This window comes from Telopea speciosissima, chromosome 4 (genome assembly GCF_018873765.1).
Source record: "Telopea speciosissima isolate NSW1024214 ecotype Mountain lineage chromosome 4, Tspe_v1, whole genome shotgun sequence".
NCBI classification, from domain to species: Eukaryota; Viridiplantae; Streptophyta; class Magnoliopsida; order Proteales; family Proteaceae; genus Telopea; species Telopea speciosissima.
The window spans coordinates 21,816,555-21,838,218 of NC_057919.1; the positions used below are offsets into that span (position 1 = coordinate 21,816,555).

Consider the following 21,664-nt stretch of genomic DNA (forward strand, 5'->3'; position numbering starts at 1 on the left):
GGTATGCAACTCCGTGAGCTAGGAGCGAAAACATAGGATCATCATCATGGTTCTGTTTTTGTTTAGGAAAATTTACATGATTAGCTACTTTTGGGTTTTCATTTACAAAACTGTCCACCCTATGTTTGACTTAACAGAAATAGACAAAAACAAGTTTAGTTTTACAAAACTAGACAAAAGAGTGACTCTCCTTCATCCTTTGTCTTCCTTGGCAGTTCCCCTCTGAAAAATCTCTTTTTTTTTTTTTCCTCTGTTACTTGGGGTAGAAGGCAGTGGCACGGGTAAAAATGTCTAAAAAAGTAAGTGTGGGAGGGAAAGACACTATTTTGTCCAGTTTTGCAAACCTTTGTTTTTGTCTATTTTTGTTAATTCACACATAAGATGGACAGTTTTGTAAATAAAAACCCAAAAGTAGCTAATCATGTAATTTTCCTTTTTATTTATTTTGTTGGATGGGGCTCCTCTCCTACAACCTGCCCCACTTCCCTCCCTCCTACCAGACACAAACAAGGGTGGACCCCATCTGAAAAGGGGGTAGAGCGGTCATTTTGCCCATATTTGTCTCTAGTAGGATGGAGGGTGGTGGGTCAGGTCGTAGGAGAGGAACCAGACGCTATTTGAACACCACATTTCGAATTGTGAAGTGGGAAAAATTCAGATTTCACCAAGGGGTTTTGAATAAGATGACTTTTACAATTTATTAAAATTTTTAATAAGTAATAATTAATAAGTATAAGAGATGTTAAGCTTTTTTATCACCTTGGCATGAAGCTAATTTTTCTATAGTACCTTCCCACACTATTGTCATTGCAGCAAAGTTTAACCATCAAGCTTGGGATGGATTAGCGTGGTTCCTCCATGCCTAAGACACTAGAATATCAAACCATGAACGAAGAAAAATATATCTGCTAATGATTGTGAGGCCCCAATTTTGGATTTGAGGAGATACCAAAGGTCTCTATTCTTCCATCCCTCCGACAGAAAGATAGGGAGGGCAGAGTTTTTGGTTTTTTTTTTTTTAAAATGTCATGTTGTGAAAGAGTTGAACAATGAAAATTATGACGAATGATTGATTGAATTGACCGAGCCATGCATAAACAAGCAGTGTAAGAGTTCATAAAGCAATCAAACCTTCTGGTAAGACACATTGCTAAGGTATTGCTCAGATATCCTCCAATCCAACCTTCTCAATTGAGAATATACAAATGTTCCAAGTTTCTTCAATTAAATTCCAACAAAATATCTTTTCGTGTTAAAACAGTGTATGAACTTTTGCTTCTATCTTCTGGTATTAGTAATTAACATCATCCTCAATTCTCTCACTAGCGTTACTCCACATCGTACAATCTACCCAGGGACGTCTGTAAGTCCCCTGTTAGTTTCAGTGCAACACCACTAAGGTTAATCTTCGATAGGGATCTTATTGACACATCTAATAAGTTCAGAAGCCTCCCCATCTGTTTCAATTTTATTCTTTTCCATCATCACAAGGATTTTTGGAGCTGGTTTCCCAGTTCGAATATGCACTCTGAGCAACGACTTGTACAATGGCAAAGTAACAAGACCCAACTTCTGGAGAACCTTCACATACCTCTTTGCATCCTCTAGATTCCCATGTTCCTCAAAGTAATCTGCAATAGACATTATGATTGCAGGTGATGGACGCCAATGACAATGCTTCAACATAGCAAACCCTTTCTTCATGGCAGTAATGGCTTGATCCATTTGTTGGTTTTTCACCCATCCCTCCATGAGAATCTCCCATGTCTTATAATTTGGAGAACCACCTTTCTCCAAAGTGTGCTGATGCAGTGATTCAGCTTTTTCCATCCAGCCTTTCCTCATGTAGGCACCAAGAAGGACATTGGAAACTCTGATGTCATACTTCCCGCACTCCGACTCCCATGACCTGAAGACTCTCTCAGCTTCTTGAATATCATTAACCTTCACCAAACACAGAATTATGCACATGTAGTTGGCACAAGTCATTTTCCCCCCTACAGCTTTACTGGCTTCCCAGAGCCGGAGAACTCCTTCCTTGTTGTTTAAAGCAGCATAAAGTGTAATGAGGAAGAAATAACCAAGACGGTTACATGTTGATAACTTCTGTTCTGCAGTCCTGAGGGCCAGAATGGCATTATCAACCAGGCCAAATTTTATATAGATGTTGGCCAAGGTAGAGTAAGTGCTCCAACCCACTTTCACATTCTTGTCATTCATCATTTCCTTGAACACCATCTCCGCTGATGCAACACCTGACATTTCACTGCATGAATTCATCCAGAGGTTGTAAGAGAGAATATTAAGTGGTATCCTGTTCTGCTTCATCTGTTGGATCACGTTTGCTACTTTTTCAAACTGACATGTAGCCATATACAGCTTCATCATCTCGGTGTATGGCTGAGGGCTCACAGTCAAACCCAAGTCATGAATCTTTAACATGAGAGCCTCAGCTTTATCAGTGGCCCTTTCTTTCACATAAGAATGAAGGATTGGGAGACATGCTGCTCTCTGTGCAGTCCTGTTGGGGATATTCTTAAAATACTCTTCAGCCTCTGATAAACCATACACTTTGATTGTCAACTCCAATCTGATGGCATACTCAGTTGCTGACATTTGCATTCGGAAGCTTTTTTGAGCTTCCATCCATGTCAGAATCTGCATAGTAAGGGGATACCATGTTTAACACTAACAGAATGAATGGACCATGACAATTAGCTTCACCAAAATGCATCCAATAAGCCACTCCTGAACACTGATCTGAACTTGTGAACTAAGTTCCATTTCAGATAGTTCTAGCCAAACAGGGTTAACCCTCAGTGCAAAATTTGTTCACAATATTTCAATAAGTAAACAGGTCAAACAGAGAATGGAAAAAGATAACAGAAAGGACAACAACAGGACAACTGAAAGTCATATTTAGAAATAAACCAAATTTTTTTCTAATCCACACCTCCTGTTTCTAGAATTAGAATGGACAAAAACTTTAAATACAGTAAATGAAAACAAAATTTATTCCATCACAAACACAAGTACATAAACATAACACATCAGCAGGAGAAGAAAGCAAGTAAAGTTCAAAATTAGATAAGAAATGATAATTTCCGCATTGTAAGAAGATAGAAACATAAAGACAACAATGGCACTAAAGATTTGCATTCCTATTTTCCGCAGTACTTGAACCATAAAAAACTCCCCAGTATTCAATTCCTGGTCATAATTTGCTGTTATTTTGATCCATCTATTTAGCAATTCTTATCAATAAGCAAACGGAGTAATTTGGCTTCTTCCATCAACTCAGCCTCTGTAAATGCATCCAAAAGCCTGTGGCATGTTGAGATATCAAAATCTGTGGCAGTGGACTGTTTCCATTCTCCAAGAATTTCTTCTGCTTCTTTCAGCTGCCGAAGCATCAAATAAGAAGAAAGAATACATATATAATTTCTGCTTGTCATTTTCTGCGAAGTCATTCTCACAGACTTCCAAATTTCATCAATTCTTTGTTTGTTTCTCAGACCAGTATAAAGAATGATAAGGAAGTCATATGTTATCTGTTCTCTCTGAGTAATCCTTTTATCTGCCTCAACTAGAGAGTTTGATTCCGAGTTCATAAGATGTCCTGTAGTAACATATATATTGGTCAGTTTCATATATGTCACCCAACCTTCATTAAAGTTAGAATCATGACTCATTTCATCCAGAATCTGTCTTACTCCATCAATGTCAAAAGTGGCCGCACATGCACTAATCCAAAGATTGTAAGTGAAGAGATCTGGTAGGACCTCCTGTCTTTTCAGCTCTTCAACAACTGAAGAGATCTTCTCCAACTGCCCAACCGACATGTACAATGTCATCATCTCATTATAGATAAGGGCACTCAAGGTAAGGCCCGATTCCTTAATCCTTTCAAAAAGCTTTTCTGCTCTTTCAGTAAGTTTTGCACTTGCATAGGAGTGAAGAAGTGCGGCATAGGTTTCACCAGTTTTCATATTCAGAGGTAGCCCTTCAAAGTAGCGCTCAGCAGCATCAATACCAAAAACTTTGTTCATCAAGTCAATTCGGACTGCATAGTCAGAGTCCAATAACTCAAACTCCAGATGAGCAACCATCCACTCTGATATCTGCACGCTTATGTCAGTTCAAAACAGGTTTCAATAACTTCCACTACAATCATGTGTACAAAGAAAAGTTACTGATGTCTGAAAGTCAAGTAGTGCAGAACTCTATGTTCAATTGAAAAGCGGATCCATAAACCAAAATTAGATAGCAGTTAGTAATTGACCATTAATAGAATCACAAGAAGCCTTCAAAATTCTTGGGTCTTGCCATCTGATCTTAAGTTTTTTGAAAATTGAATAATACCAACTAAAAATGGTTGAGAAAAGCATATACATTGGACAGTTTCTAGAGTAAATATCATCCCCCTCGGCCCTCCCCTCTAAGTATCCATAATATCAAACCCTTCCCCCAGGTTTTGAATAATGATAATGCCCTCCCCTCCTTTTGAAAGATTCTATCAACCGTTTGACGTGGCATTTACAGATTTTGTAAAACCCCATAATACCCTTAAACCCTTTTTGCCACCACTCACCCATAATTATTTTTATTTCTCAAAATATAAAACCTAGGGGGACCCACATCACCGTAACCTCTTCTTCTTCCTCTGCAACCCCACCGGCCTCCAGCACCCCCCGCCCCCCCTTGTCTTCTTCCTCTCACGCTTGTGTACTCTGTTCATTCTTCAACCCACAATGTAGATTTTTTTTTTTGGGGGACAAAGGAATTAATACTCTTACCTCAGCAATACCATTGTTCAAAATTTATTACATTCTCAGCACAAGTCATTGTGTAAGACACTATAGAGGGGAGGAGGATGATATTATGTCATTCACTAAAGACATAAAAGAACATCTTGGGGAACCAAAAGAATGCTTCCATCAATGAAGTTGATGAGGTGATCCATAACAGACTTGGTGGAGACTAATTGATCACTGCGATTGAGGTTACTTCTGCTTCATCTTAACTTGGCCATTATAGTTAAAATTGCTTTTGCTTTAGTTGGGTCTCAATGCCATATAACTTGGCTTCTGATCCAGGATCACAAGCCACGATTACTCTTGAAATTTTATTTGGCAGGAGATACAAGCCAAAACTCTTCAATAAACTTTAATTCAGCAGTAGTCAGCAACCAAGATAATATGTTTTGGTATATGAACTTATCAATTAATCATCAAGTTGGTCCATGAGAACCTTTATACTTGAGGCTTTCAAAAAGAATCATATTTTTTAAGAATCTTCTAGCCATGTTTCCAGTTATTATTTTGTGTTTTGTTTTTTTTGTTAAAATTGAAAAATCTTTTTCTCATTGGTTGGAATTGGAATTGACTGGGTTTTTGGGTTGATAGGTCATGGGTCACAACTTACTGATATAGTTCAGAAGAACAAGAAAGCCAGCAACAAACCAGACCATCAAACTGGACCAAGAATGGACTAATATGTGTAATTTTGAGTGTCCAATGGGTTGTATGGCCATGGGCTTTATATTTTTGGGTTTACTTTTGTAACAGGCCAATTTTATAAGCCCAAATATTAGAGATTTAAGTCCTATACGGGATTAAGTAGTTAGTTTCTATTTTATGTTGCTTAGTCATTGACAATGTTGGGCTTTATTCAGTTTCTATTTTGAGTTTTATTTAGTTGCTATTTTGTAAATCTCTCCATTAGTTAAGGAGAGTTTCCATTTTTTTGTAACAAGACTGTTTATTAATAAAGGAGGAGGTAGTCCCTAGCCTCCTACGATTTTGACAGCCCCATGTGTACTTTGTGCATGTGTGTGAGTGTGAGAGACAGCAAACCTTGGTGAGATTCCAAGGTGGAGATTGGTGAGAGGCCATCTTCTAGTTGGTGGGAGACCAACATATCCCTTTATTTCTTTCTATCTTCTTCCACTTAATCCCTTGATCCTTATAACTCTTTTCTGAACCTGTCCGAGCTTCCCTTCTGAAGTTATGTTTCTCATCTATTGGAGAACTAACTGCTGGTTACAACTAAGGTTGATTGAAGCCCAATCTCAGTGTTCCTACACCCTATGGCTAGCTACTGTAGTTCTATTGCAGTGACTGTTTTCCCCTATTATTATTCAATCTGTCCAGCAGATCCTTGTGATATTTGGGGAGTCTCATCTACTGTACCCTTCATTTGACCAGAAGCTGAGCCCCATCCACCGGTTAGATCTGTAGGAATCAGTAAGTTTCTAATTCTGATCATACTTGCCAATTTCAGAACTGAGTCAATAATTTTTAATCTAACCATTAGATTTCAGCCACACTGTGAGGTGTTGTTTTTCCATCTTAGAGGTCTGTTCAACCTAGATTTCAACCCCATCTAAGTTCTGGTTTTGGTATACTGTTACATAACTTCCAATTTAGCGTTGGATCTATAACAGATTTTGGTATTTTGTTCAGCACCCAAGTAGGTAATCTTGACCAGAGGTCTGTCCCCATCTGACTACTCTACTGTGAGTTATAGAACTCTCTCTGTTTCTGATTTTATGTCCCGCCTTGCGATTCTGGTTATTTTGGTTATCTGGTCATTAATAGTTTGATAATTAGGAACCCATTGCTTACTGAATGGAAAAGTGAGCATGGCACTTTGCTTTTCTCCCCCATACTGAAAATTTTGGATCCTTTTTAACATTTCAGGAACGAATGACTAGCTGTTTTCTTAACTGAACCCTCTTTTTAGTAATTCTGGTGAAATTCCAGAAAATTTGGTTGTTGATGTGTATGGCTATTGGCTTTGGAGCTAGTTATAATGGAGAAGGAAGAAATCCTCAGAGTAATTCTGGTGAAATTCCAGCAATCTAGTTACGTCCATCTTCTTTTCTCTGTCTGGAAGTTGATGATGACACAATATGGTTTTCTTTACCCCATCCCTCTTTTCGATGAATAAGCCAAATGCAAATGTGCAAGTTACATACAACAAATTCTGGTGCGCATTTCAGTTGTTCTAGAACCAGTTAATTTCAGATTTGCAAAAAAAATCATATCTGGGAGCTTAACTGATGAGCCCTAATTATGAAAAGTTAATAAACAATATAATAACGCAAAGTTCATTAAGATGGCAGCTTATCAAGGTCGCTCACTAATTTTTAGCCACATGGCGGAACAAGTATGGCTATTTGACCATTGGATAGATTGGTCTAGGATCGGATTAGCCACGTCATATTTCAGGACCTATTTCAATCAAATATCCTCCCAAGTATTGGCATGCATCCCTTTATTTTTCATCCGTCCGTGAATGCTCATGCAGCCTCTTGTAGTACGTAGATTTTTAGAGCTTGATTTTGCCACTTGAGGAATTCTGTTAGGGCTGAAACTTGACTCATATGTTGGAGACCTTGAGTTCTACCTATCCACAAAATTTGGCCCCATCCGATCTATCACATGTTAGAAACTTGGGCCATCCTGAGTTGATTTGTTAAATGCTCATTTGAATGATAGATGATCTCATAATGAGATGATGAAAACCCAAAAAGCTATTAAAAGAGCTGAAGGATTGTGATGATTTTAGATCTGAGCATAGGAGCACTATGGTGGGATCTTATCCATGACAGTTTGTGCATTTGAAGAAATATTCTCAAGGGATTGCACATGCATGGTGGGACATATAATGGAGGTATGTTACTGAAAATCTAGAATGAGTCACCTTGGATTGACCAGAGGCCTCTTTCATCAAGCGAGAGCAAAATAATGCAGAGCATTAGGTCTTAAAACAATGATTATAGTAAAGGCATTTTCATACTTTGTAAAAAAGGCTTAGATAAGGTAAAAGTATCTAATGGACAGGAATTTTATTGTGGTTGGCCAGTTGTTTCTTTAGCATAGAAGGGCTTATGCTATGGGAGCTAGTAGAAATTTGTAGAGAAACTAATTTGTTAAGAGAGTTTGATCACTCCTCCCTTGAGGATGTTCACCCCCTTGCCATTTCTTTCTATTTTCACCTGCCTTATCATCTTAAAATTGTAGCTAACATATAGGAAAACATATCCCTTGATGGCATCACTTTCTAAATTTCTATAGATGGTGGTTCTTTTGAAAGCATTGGGACCAATTCCAGATTTGTCTTATGAGGTATCATATGTACCAAGCATATCAATTCAACTAAATAGGAAGAATTAGCTACTGATAAACAAGAAACCCGAGGAACTTAATTAGTTAAAAGTTAAAACTGCGGCAGAATTTTCAGGATGAGAACTAATAACATTCAGGGGTGATCCTTATAGAATGATATCATGTGAAATCAACGGGATTTCCCATTTTCCTCTCTCAAATATTTGTCTTTAATACAAGATTAAGAACGATAACAGCTTAAGAACTCCCCTCCCAACCCAAAAAAAAAATAAAAATTCAATGGTTACGATGAAAGTGGAACAGAAAAGAGAATGAAACATTGGGGCCACTGGTTTTGCAACAGAAAACAGTACTAACCTCGAGGGCGTGCTTGTAACGTTGAGATTTCCTGAGGTCTTTGGAGATTTGTCTAAGCTCAGAAAGGGTGACTTTATTCCCTTCGCCAATCCATTTCTGAATAGCAGCCGTGGCGCTTCTCTTGGGAAATCTGAGCTTGAAGATCCAACTCTTCAGATCTCCCGTAGGAGATGGAGATTCTTCGAACTCTTCGCTGGTCAAGGCGCCCGAAGAGAGCGATCTCCATAGTCCTTTCTCCTCTAAATAAAGAGGCCGAAATGGAGGGTTTTGACTGCATTTTCTAGGGGTTTACAGAGGTGTTCCGAGTTAGCAAAAACCAAAAAATATATATAGAGAGAGGAGCAGAGAGCAGAGAGCAGAGCTAATTACCGTCTGAGGCTGCCGAAGAGCGATCGAAGAGCCATTGCCGCTGTTCAATTACCCCTCCCCAGTCTACTCTCACTCGCAGCCTAAGCAGGTGATGTGCAAAATCAAAAGGCCATGTTTGGAATTCGACAATACAGTGTAAATACCTTTTTTTTCTGATTTTTCGTGTATAACCAAACGAAGCCTAAACTGAAATGATTTTGAGCTAACGTTGCTATACACTGCTATAAACCGTAAGATTGGAATCCATTCCCAAGTTCTAAGTTCCACCCACACGAATTTACATAAAGACCCTTCGACTGGCAGCATTAGCTCAACGCTTCAGCTGGAATCTATAACTTCCATGCTATAATCCAACCCTGGACATTTTTGTCATCGAGCAAAAATACCCTCCTCTTTCATTGACATTTTATGGTTTTACAAAAACCGTCATCCTTCACATGAGCGGAAGGATGGCGAATATGGATTGCAGGTCATCTGGGATTGAGAATCGAGTTTCTCTCTCATCTATTGCTGAACGCTGCTGAACGCAACATTTCATTCCTTTTTTATACTTCCTTTGATAAGTCTTTTATCCATTGGTTTATGGTTGTTTTTACATGTTATTTTATTTGGAACTTATGTAACAGAGTTCTCAAAGCGTGGCCTTGCTAGTACCTCATTTACTCAAGATAACCTCTTTTTTGAATGATAAATTATTTTGTATCAAGGAAGATTCTCAATCAGTGTTATCTGTTAAGCATTTAGCTAGTAAAGCTATGAGAGGTAATTTGAACTTTGTTTTAGCTTGGAATAATGTAAACATTTGGAAAATTTACACGTACAGCCCTGAGGTAAGGCCTAATTATAGTTCCTCTCATGAGTTTTGGATATTTACACATATCAGGTTACAACCCCTGTTTTTCAAAATAATTAATAAGTAAACTCACTCTCTTAGTTGTTCCCGTTAGTTGCAAATGGTAAGAGTGTTTGACATTTTATGACCAATATACCTTTGATAGGATAGAATGACATTAATGTCTTCTTCTTCATCGAACCTTTTTCTTCCATTACTTGGTTTGTGGAGCAAGAACATCCCTGCCACGGATGAGCTTTTTGGTGAGCACAAGGTTGATAAGAATTAAATCATTCTCTCTCTCTCTCTTCTCTCTCTCTCTCTATTCATTCTCTGTATAAAGATCCAACATTTGACGGTGGAAAAAAAGTTGAATTTGACCACGAGGCAGAAATTCAATAATGGGCAGCGGTAGAACAAGATTAGTTTTGGTTTTGAATCTCATCCGGCCCAAATGGGCTCAGATTTAGTCGAAATTTGTGGGGAAGGTAGCTGATACCACGGCCTGTTGATTCCAATCAGACAAAATGAACCTATAATATAAGTGAATGAGCTGCTACTAATGGTATAAGTTAGCATCCAAGATACTACTTTATTAAGAAGATAGGAGATAATCCTCATTGGTTGTCCTTTTGTGATTTTGTCTCCCTCATTTTATTAGATTTAAAAAAAAAAAAAAGAGGGATAGACACACTGCCTGTGTGCAGTAAGCAAGTGGAGTTATTTCAAAGCGGAGAAGAGAGAGATAAACGCAATGGGTGCTAGCTTAAGATACAATGGTGGTGTGCCCAAAGTTTCCCTCCAAAAAATATCATGATATGCTAATGTTGACAATTAAATATTCAAAAGCCTTCTTCATGTTATCTCCCATTCACATCCTTTAAGAAGACCTATGGAACGATGAACAATAGGTGCACCCCACCTGCATCTTCTCCTCTAAACCCTCCCCTTCAAACAATGAAGGACAAAATAATTTTGATTGCATGATGCATAAAGATGAAGCTATTCGGTGATGATAGTATTTTGATAAATGAGATAGTGGAAGGGATTAATGCGAAGTTAGAGTTATGGAGATAAAGTTTGGAATCAAGAGGTTTTAAGTTAAGCAGAACAAAGACAGAATATATGATGTATAACTTCAATCAAACCAGGAGAGGTGACGAAGTTGTGAAACTTGAAGAGCGAGAGCTACCACAAAGTGAATGCTTTAGATACATGGGGTTAACCATTAACAAAGAGGGTGATATAGAGGATACTGTTTCCGACACAATTAAAGTAGGATAGATGAAGTGGAGATGTGACTCGGGAGTGTTGTGTGACAAACGCATGCTTGTTAAGCTTAAGAGGAAATTTTACAAGACAGTAATAAGACTAGCTATGACATATGAGCCGGAATATTGGATAGTTAAAAAGAGTAATATAGATAAGATGAGTATAACGAAGATGAGGATGTTGAGGAGAATGTACGACAAGACCAAGAGAAATAGAGTAAGGAATGATTGTATTAGAGCCGAATTGGGAGTTGCACCAATCCAGGATAAGGTCCGTGAGAACCACTTGAGGTGGTATGGTCATGTACAAAGGAGACCCATGGATGCGACAGTAAGGAAAAGTGACTAGATTCAGTTTGACAGACCTAAAAGAGGTAGGGACAAGCCTAAAATGACTACTGGAGAAGCCTAAAATGACTACTGGAGAAGTGGTAAGAAAGGATATGCAAGTGGTAGGGCTTGATCCTAGTATGACCGCGAATAGAGTTGTTTGGAGGAGAAAGACCCATGTAGCCGATCCCCACATCATTAGTGATGTGATCACCATGTGATGATACTCTTATCACATCATAAACTCCTACCCCTATTGTTTAGGGTCGAAACTATCCCTCTTCTTGGGCATCTGACGATATCGATGCCCATATCGAATGAATGGGTGAAGAGAAACTCGGACCTAAAAAAAATGGATTCTTAAAACTATATGATTTTATGGCATTTAAAAAGCACAATTGCATCATTTTTATATTGTCATTTCAAATTCAACATTACACAAAAATAAAAATAATTTAGTTAATTATCATAAGTTTATATCTACAATGGAAACAATGCATATGTCTTCTTATATTCACATTTGTACTAAAGTCCATGATCTCATTTTAAATAAATATGAAGAATAAAATTGGAGGAATTGTACCAAGAAAAAAAAAAAAAAAGGAAAAGGAGAGGATGATTTGTGTTTCTAGGGCTATGAATAATGTTTCGGATGCCCTAGCTAGGAAGGCACTGTCTCTTGGGTACATCTCTTGGGTACATGACAGATTGGCCTAACTCCATTCGGTGGCTTCAGGAGCTTTGTGATTCTGAGGTGACTGGTTGTACTCACCCCTCTCATCAATAAATTCCCCGTTTACCAAAAAAAAAAAAAAAAAAAAATTCTTCCTCTTTGTTTGGTTATAGTTGAATTGATGAAATGAATGTCTTAAAAAAACGAAGCGTTTGTTTCAATGAAATTTTCCTTTTAGATAAAAATGATACTTTGGCCATTTTGTTTTCAACATTTTTGTGAACCTTTTTGGCTTTGAGTTGTTTAAAGCATAGTTGGAAAACCAGGTTCTGACTCGGCCGAGTCACCCAAGTCGAGTAAAAAAATCACAAAGCCTGGTCAAGAGTTGTGTAGACTCAGCCAATGTAAAAAATGACCTGACTCGGTCAGATTCAATCCGAGTCAAAGGAGAATCGATGTTTTTTAATTGAGTCTCGTTAAACTAGGCGAGTCCCGTCACGTTCCTTCTTTCCCATATCCGACGCCCTTGTTCAAGAGTCTAATCTCTAAAACTCTAACTCCGTGATGAAGCTTTTTCCATGGCTTGTTTTCTTGACAGAAAAAGCCATTAGTAAAGTTTTTGAATGAGAGGTCCAATCGTGCTAGTCAATTGGGTCAGAGGGAACTTCTCGGAGAAGAGTTAGTTCTGGAGAAAGACTACCATGAATAAGATATGTTTATGAATAGTTTGTAATGAGGAAAGATTCGATAAAAACACTTTAATTCACCTTTTCCCAAATAAACAACCATGAATAAGATATGTTCATGTTGTAATCCGAACAAAGATGAATAAATTGTAAGGGGAAGAATGGAAGATAACTAATATTTAAATCAATGGATAAATAGAGTTCGTAGCGAAATCATTGTTAAAAATCATATAATTATTTATCATTAGCTGTGAAGGGAAGATAATTAATATTGAAATCAATGAATACTTATTGAGAAGATAACTAATATTGAAATCACAAAATGAACCCTACTATCAAATCATTTAGAGTAAATTATAGATCACCCCCTGATTTTCAATCGAAACTCAGATCACCCCCTGGTTTTTGAAAAAACTCAAATCACCCCCTAGTTTAGATCCCAAAATGACAAAGTAGTCCGTAACGTTAGTTTTATGCTATTAAGTGATGATGTCAGCCAGTTAAATAAATTTAAGTCCCTAAACTACCCTTGACCAATGTTGATTTACGATTTTACACTTGTAACTAAAAACCCAAATTCATCATCTTCCTCACACCTGCAACTTACCTGGAACGTTGCCGGAAATCTACCAGAGCTCGAAGAGATTGTTATTGAGAATGAGAGATGGGTTGGAGAGGCTCGAACGCTTGGAATTCTCGTCATCATCGAATGGCCTTGATTCTCCGGAACTCTCTTTCTCTGTCAAGAAAGACATCGCTCGGATCCAATCTCTCTGTGTCGAGATGGATCGCCTCTGGAGATCCATCGCTTCCAAACCCCAACGTGATCTTTGGAAGCGGTAACAATTCCTATAACCCTAATTTCTCTTTTACCTTCGTTACCTGATCGATTTGATCCCTTATTTTGAGTACCAAACAGACAAATATGTAAACCCTAATTTCTCTTTTACCTTCATTACCCAATCGATTTGATCCCTTATTTTGAGTACCAAACAGACAAATATGTGATTCGATCTCAACTTGGGGCATCTCGATCTCATTTGTATGAAAGAAATGATTCCTTTAGATGGGTTTTTGAATGAAAACTAGTGAAATTGCGATGGGTTGTTTTAATGGAAACTCATGATTGGATGATTCAGTCTTTCTATCCAAGCAGAACAATTTGACGATGAAAATCATAATTAATTAAGTTTCATTTCATTTGGTAGTTTGCAATCTCATGGATTTTTGAATAGTTGGTATTAAGTGCTTGGTCATTCGAGCAGATTGGGGTAGACCTCTACACAATTTTCTGGTGGTTTAGTTTATATGAATGTTGAGAAGTGGCATAACTATAGAATCTGTCATGAGTCTTTAACTTCCTATTTTACATTACAAGATAATGTCAAAGCGCCGATAATGTAGCGGATAACAAGCAGAGGCAGCGGCGGCGATGGTGGTGGCGGTGCTGCCAGCGGTTGCAGGAAAGGAGTAGGGTATTTTAGGTTGAAGATGAAGGAAGGGTAGTATTGTAAATTTAATTCTAATGTTTTAGTACAAGGGTAAAATAGTCCTTTCACACCAATAACTAACTGCAGACTAATACCGTTACTATAGAGGGACTGATTTGAGTTTTTTCAAAAACCAGGAGGTGATCTGAGTTTCGATTGAAAACCAAGGGGTGATCTGTAATTTACCCAATCAATTATATGACAACCAACTAATTTTGTATAGTGAACAAAGAGATCAATGGAAGAAGCATTGCTACAAATCAATTTCCCTATTTCTATAACCTCATAGTCATTGATTTTTAACAGTTCCCCTTACAACCAGAAATTTGCTCACTAATATTGAAATCAATGGATAATCAATTCACCAATTCATAGTCTTATATTCAATGATTTTTGTTATTGGTTTCATTTGGTCGATTTTCGGTTTGTAATCGGTTGGTCCGGTGCTGTCCGGTTTTCAGCCGGTCCCGTCATACCCCAGTTCAAAACCAATCCAATAAGAATCGACTCGGTTCGGTTTGGATTTTTTTGATCGGTTTCGGTCGGTCTTAATGGTTTGGGCTAGGTTTTGACACCCTTATATTGATGCCCACTTCTATCCTTCTTTCGTGTGGGATATGGGAATCGGGAATCGGATTGGAGCTAACCCGTTAGGAATCGAAATTGACTCGCTAGGAATCGGAACTGATTCACCTAATAGCTTATTTGTGCGGTTCTGAATTTACCTCTTAAGTTCTTGGTCCGATTATGGATCTACCAATTAAGTTATTGGTCTCCCAACGGTTCTAGAATTGATAAACCAACTAAGAACCATTAGAATCGGAATTGGTAGAACTGATTCACATCCACATCCTAACCCTATATATTATATAATTATTAAGACTTAAGGTTATGACAGCTAAGGTCAATCCCTTTATTTTGTTTATTCTTTCAATTTTGACTGGTACCTCTTGTCCCATATAGTATTTTATTAAAGATCCAATTGTTAATTTATAGTTCCATTTAGGAATGCTAACCTAAGAACATACCTTAAAATAATATTAGTTTATGAGGGTGATGGTGTTCCTACTTATATTGAATATAAAATAAGAAATAATATGGACTAGTTTCGTGATTTGAGAAAAAAATATGATGGTGGATTGTATATCTCGTGTGATTGATATTAGTCTTATTATAGTATTATTGAATATATGTAGTATGTGTTAGTGATTTTTTCTATTTTTAATTTTAAACTACTTGAAACCGATTAGGAACCGGAATTGGAACCAGACTAGTACATCCATTAATTAATGGTATTGAATCTCAGATTTGAAACCGATTAACTTATTGGTAAGGTTCTGGTATTAATCTCCTAGAGTTAGAACCTTTAAAGAACTAGACCGATAGCTCCTAACCAGACCAATTGACACCCTTAACTGCGGCTGAGTAATGCCAGTGGACTAGAGTCAGCCATGCCGATAGGAGCATTACGTACAATATTTTGTTAAGGGCCATGATGAGTTGTGGTAGTTGTAGTATAGCTGTAGTATCGTAGAATACGATAGAATCCACCATTCTTCTTGCTATTTATAATAAGACCGTACCCCTTTTTAGTACTCTTTAGCAGACTATAATATCTTCCTGAATTAGAGTACATTATGCTTTGAACACAAAAGCTTTTTGCCTCCACAGCATATAGAGCATGTATGAGGAAGATGATACTAAAACATTAGGGCTTCAATAACTTTTATCACTTGGTGATTCAATCATGTTCAACCCTCTAAAAAATAAAAGGAAAAAGTTCATTGTGTGGGCCTCTAGAGCCTGCATGCGTGCCGGGCAATGGGAGTGCATGCGCAAACATTGTCTAGGACAAGATTTCCACCTTTTCATGAGGGTAACATGATACTTTCACATGCTTCGGTGTCTAGGCACAAGAACCAAGCAGACCACACAACCAGATAGCCTTTTTTTCCCCAAAAATAAATTGTAACTTATAGTACTGGGAGTTTAATAGACCCTTCATCCTGACACTACATGAAATAAATGTCTAAGTCTTCTCTGTGGCATGGTTGGACCAAAATACTACACATGTGTTAATATTATACATTACAGGATGAATGATATGAGTGGGTCCATAGACTTCAGAAGTTCAGAGCTTATGTTCCCCTTTCCCTCTACCATAGGATTCTAAACTTATAAACTGATTTGAACAAAAAGAACGTTAATGTATACGCAGATCAATTGTTAAGGTTTCATATTCAAGACCAATGACTCATCAATTATGTCTACGTGGACATTGGACTTTGGATATCTAATTATGTATCAGGGATGTATGGTGATCATAGTTAGCAAAAATGTGTTTAAAACATCATCTCAAACATATTTCAGTATTTTTTTAAAAATTTTTTTTTTTAAATTGTTTTAAATGTGTTTTATCGTTTGTTTTCCTAATATATGGGAAAAAAGACAAACAACAAGTATTCCCATTTTAAACGCGTTTAAAACACATTTCCATTTTTTTGGCATAACATTCGCAAATAGTTTTTCTTACACTTGTAATGATGGAGGATTGAGTCAAGGATTTTCAGGTTCTAGAATTTCATTGCTTTTCTTGTTTGCTTTGAGCTCACCATAGAGATAGGAGGCAAAACCCCAAAATGACAGTGCGAGAGAAACCCCCTTCTCAGCTGTGAATGACTCTTGGAAGATGAAAACGGCTATGACCTCTGTGATTGGTAGTACACTGCAAATTATGACAGCAGCGAATAATGAGGAGCCATAAAAAATGACACCAATTGCTCCCAAGAAGAAGAACTGATAAATAATTGCAGTGAATGCCACCACCAAGTAGTACTTGGCTTCCCCAAGTTCATACTCTCTTGCCTCTCTTGGAATTACCTAACATTTAAATAAAATAACATTAGTGACGAAAAAGCTGCTAGTGATTAACTCAAATTGGATCCCATAGTTCTATTTTTTTTTAAAAAGTTTTAATTTTTATATTAATCAAATTTTTTTTTTGGTAAACAAAGCTTCACTAATAAAACATGTAGAACACATGGATTTTGAATTACAAGTTTCTAGAAACCATGAAGTGAAAATAAGCCAGACAGTCCTACATGAAATAGACCGAACCTTCCTTGCAAGGGATGCATCACAATTAGGCTTAAGAGATCCTCTTGCTGGTAGATGCCATAAACATTGAGCCAACCAACTTGTATATCTATCAATCAACGAGAATGGTTCAGGTTCTCATACGAGAAATTCTCATATGCTAGATGACACACATATGGAAATCCAAGAAAGTACATGGATTCCATATGTGTGTCAATTGGCGTATGAGAGAACCTGATCCAGACCCCCCAACCAACAACCTTGCCTAGCAAAGTTTGGCAAGAAAACAACATGCAAAAGGAGATTAAAAAACTCCTAAAGAATGAGACACGTGTCTATCTTTCATAGACGGCAAAAATTAAAGACATTAAAATCCAACCCAACCTAACTCTGACCATGATTTTCAAACTGATGATATCCTAATGTGATTCGTTTGAAGTTTTAACCAATAAAAAACGCTAGTCTAAAGTGGTAGTGCAAATATCTAGAGTCCAGACAAACCATGGGACTCTGTCAGGGGCCAACTACTACTGCTTGGGGCCTTGGGGGAATTGGATCTTATCCAGCTGTGGATAGAAAAAACAGGGGTAAGGTAGTCATTTCACAGGTGGGTCTCACCTAGGCCTCACATGTGAAATGACCACCCTCCCCCTGTATTTAGGGTGGTTTTTGGTGTTGCACAGTGCAGCTCCCGCCACAGCTGCACAAGATCCAAGTCCGGCCTTGGGGGTAAGCTTACCGTAAGTACCCTAGCTATCATTTGATTATGACTCACTTAATTAATTGGCCTTTTCCATTGGCATCATGATAAAGTGACACCTTGATCAAGTGGGTGTCCTGTTCACATAGACTTACTAGTAGATAGAATCTCAACATGAGAGAATGAGAGAGTGAGAGAGAGAACCTGGAAGTCTTTGTTGACGAGCATCCCTATTGTGCAGAAAAGAGTTGCAAAGATGGAAATGACCAATTGCATCTCAATAACGAGAGAGAAGGTAATGGTCTGTTTGGCTTTCTTGTAAGTCAGCTCCACCAAGGGAAGAACCAGCCCATACAATGCTGCCGCCGCGATGGTCATGAAAAAACCAATCAGATACTGCTTGTTGGACTCATTAGCCGGGCGGTCGACGCTTGTATTGAGGCCAAGCACCACGCCCGCCACGGTTAACAACGCGATCGAATTGATGGAGAAAGGGGTGAAGCTTTGCCTAACTAGAAGAAAAGCAAAGACTGCAGTGAAGGCCAGATGACTTGCAATTATAATGGAAACAGTCGAAACAGGTAAAAGGGACACGCCGTAGGCGTAGATGTAGTCGTCCAGTCCGGTGAGGATGCCGATAATAGCACAGGCGATGAAGACGAAGGGCTTCATTAAGAAGAGTCTCGTGGCATCATGTGAATCTCCTCTTCCCTTGCTACGGCGGCGCTTCAAGTAAGAAGCTGCAAAAGGGAATAGAATGACGGGCCAACCACCCGTCTCCAACCAGCTTGAGAACCAAATTCGTTTGCCACCGTGGACGAAGTAGAGCCGTAGTAGAAGGGGTCCGGCACAGTTGCCGATGCCCAACATGGCACAGTTTAGCAGGAGGAGGCTTCTTTTGAGGGCTTTCTTTATCTTTGCATCCTCTTTCTTCACCACCTCTTGGTGGCTAACCTCCATACCAGGCTCCATCTCCATGGCAATGGCTAGCGAGAGAGAGAGAGAGAGAGAGAGAGAGAGAGCAAGTTGAAAGAGCAAGTAAACTAGAATTTATTTGTGGACAACGCAGCTAAATTACAACAGATACCACTCGGTCAAAATGTCAACTGCTGCCCTTGGACTTATGCTGGTCTTCCCAAGCTAGCAGCCAACTGCTGCGCCAAAGTGCAAGCCCCTAACATGGAAAGAGGTATCGATATCAGATCAATGATATCAGCTAAATTGTATCGGTATCGGCCAAGGCTGATCCAGATCTCTGGCCAATCCTAGGTCAGGAATTGGTATCGAATCAAGGTAATATCATAAAAATCCGATTTTTAATGAAAGCTGAGGTAAAACTGTTTCGCAAGTTGACACGGGGCCAGAAGAATGGAGGGAGAAGTCCCGCAAGTCGCTGAAACTGTTTCGCCCCAGTCTCTTTAGTCGGAAAATTATCCTCTCCAATTCTCTATAGGTCGGCAGTGTGGCAGTGCTAGTGTGGATGTCCGACACGTGGTAGCTCAGATATCCAATAGTTCGAACTCATTGACTATGTTGAGCTCAAACCGTTGGATGTCCGAGATGCCACGTGTCAGACATCCACACTAGTCTCCATCACCTTTAAATATTCATCCAGAGAGAAAGAAAATGACACCCAATTAACATTAAGAGTTCCATGGTAGCTGTAAGATATGGGATCTGAAGATATACCTTCGGGGAGATGCGTGGCGCCCGTGGGTAGTACCTATGAGGCACCACTTAAATATCGCGAGAGGGTGTCTATCAAACAATGGGAAAGTGCATTGTCCAAACCCGATGACATTGAAATCTAATCACATAACGAAGTGTTTTTGTCCAAAACTGATTAAAACTAATGACATTGACCAAATCAAGACAAAATAACCCTACTAAATCAAAATGAAATCTAATCACATAATGAAATGCATTGTCCAAACCCGAATCAAGCTGTATAAACATTGTACCAAGCATAGGGAAAATTGAAATTTTTTTTTTTGGAGGGGGGGGGGGGGGTGGAACTGGAGACACGAACCAAGAGATACTGGGGCCCCCATGTTCATCAGGGAGTTTCTTCTCAGGTGGGTGGCCCCAAGGGGGGAGGCGGAGTCAAACTCAGGACCTTCAGCTTCCTTAGGACAAGGCCCCTTGCCAACTGCGCTGCCCCTTGGGGTTGCAAAAATTGAATGTTCTATTCTTGGTTGATTAAATGGCCTATCGATCAAATTGGAATTGGATAGCTTATTTTGGAAGGGGACTATTTATAAAATATGCAAAATCTGCAGACTTATTTCATTAATAAAAGAGACGATCAAAGAGAATTATAGAGAGAATTTATAGATTTACAAATACAAATCCAAAGCATGCGGGAATAGATAGAATATACATAGAAAGTGTAGTTTTTTTTTGGTAATTGGGAGCTTTACATATATATTTGATAGAAAGGGGGGGGGGGGATCGAACCGGGGAGGGGACAAGATACCAGCCAAGAGACTCGAACTCGAGACCTCTTGGTGAGCATGGGCATGAAGTGCACCACGGCTCACCAACTGAGCTAAGCAGTTGTTGGTGAAAGTGTAGTTTCTATAGGAAACCTATTACCGCATGCAAGAGTTTGAATGAGGAAATGAAGCTAAAAAAACCAAACACTGCAAGCGTGGAATGGAAGGCAACGATCTCCTCCACTAGATCTGATCCGCTAATACTCCCCCTCAAAGGTGGAGCGTGAAGATTACGAACGGTCAACTTGGAGAGGAGAAAAAGGAATTGGTCACGCCCAAGAGCTTTGGTGAATATATCTGCAAGTTGCATGCTGGAAGAGACCTTAGAAGTAGCGATGCACCCAGATTGAATGCGTTCCCGAACAACATGGCAATCAATCTCGATGTGCTTGGTTCGTTCACGAAACACTAGATTGGAAATAATATGGAGAGAGGCTTGATTATCGCAATAGAGACGCATGTGCCTAGTGTGATTAACGTTAAAATCACGTAACAAAGTGCGTAACCAGACAAGCTCACAGGTTGCCGAAGCTATAAACCGGTACTCGGCTTCAGCTGAGGAACGAGAAATGGTTTGCTGCTTCTTAGATTTCCAGGACAACGGGCTGCTACCCAGGAATGTGATATACCCTGTGACAGATCGACGTGTGGATGGGCAGGCAGCCCAATTAGAATCTAAAAAGGCTGAAAGCTAAAGAGAACTAGTCGTCGAAAAAAATATCCCCGTGCCAGGGGAAGATTTTAGGTAGCGCAGGAGGCGAAGGGCGGCATCCCAATTGGGCTATCGGGGTTGATGCATGAATTGGCTTAATGTGTTGACGACGTAGGTGATATCAGGTCTAGTAATGGTCAAGTAAATGAGACGACCAACGAGATGATAGTATGGTGATGGATCTATAAGGATGGGGCCAATATCAACAGCCAGATGATGTTGTTGCGCCATAGGAAAGAAACGGGCTTGTTGGCCAGTAAACCAGCTTCGACTAGGATATCAAGAGTGTATTTCCACTGATTGATAAATAAACCAGCTGCACTGCAAGCAACTTCGATGCCAAGAAAATATTTCAACGCGCCCAAGTCTTTAAGATGAAAGCGAACATGGAGGAAGGAAATCAACACCTGAATGGCAACAAGATCATCCCCTGCAACTATTATGTCATCCACGTAAATAAGAACTGCAGTGTAGGTGGACTTGGTGGTCTTAACAAATAGAGAATAATCGGCCAAGGACTG

At 38.9% G+C, this 21,664-nt stretch overlaps 2 protein-coding genes across 3 annotated transcripts; both read right to left on the reverse strand.

Moving 5' to 3' along the window:
* Positions 1–1,109: 1,109 nt before the first annotated feature.
* On the reverse strand, positions 1,110–8,942 carry LOC122660037 (pentatricopeptide repeat-containing protein At5g27460). 2 transcript variants are annotated; one of them, XM_043855211.1, is made up of 3 exons: positions 8,859–8,942; positions 8,490–8,760; positions 1,110–2,658 (listed from the first exon to the last, which is right to left on the reverse strand). In XM_043855211.1, the coding sequence occupies exons 1-3, from the start codon at positions 8,891–8,893 to the stop codon at positions 1,402–1,404; spliced, it is 1,563 nt and encodes a 520-aa protein (XP_043711146.1). In that variant the 5' UTR covers positions 8,894–8,942; the 3' UTR covers positions 1,110–1,401. The 2 variants fall into 2 exon arrangements, with proteins under 2 accessions (XP_043711146.1, XP_043711145.1); XM_043855210.1 differs by having other exon boundaries at positions 8,490–8,769.
* Positions 8,943–16,653: 7,711 nt separating this feature from the next.
* Positions 16,654–18,968, reverse strand: LOC122657628 (purine permease 3-like). The gene is made up of 2 exons (XM_043852389.1): positions 18,141–18,968; positions 16,654–17,020 (listed from the first exon to the last, which is right to left on the reverse strand). The coding sequence occupies exons 1-2, from the start codon at positions 18,912–18,914 to the stop codon at positions 16,697–16,699; spliced, it is 1,098 nt and encodes a 365-aa protein (XP_043708324.1). The 5' UTR covers positions 18,915–18,968; the 3' UTR covers positions 16,654–16,696.
* Positions 18,969–21,664: the final 2,696 nt, after the last annotated feature.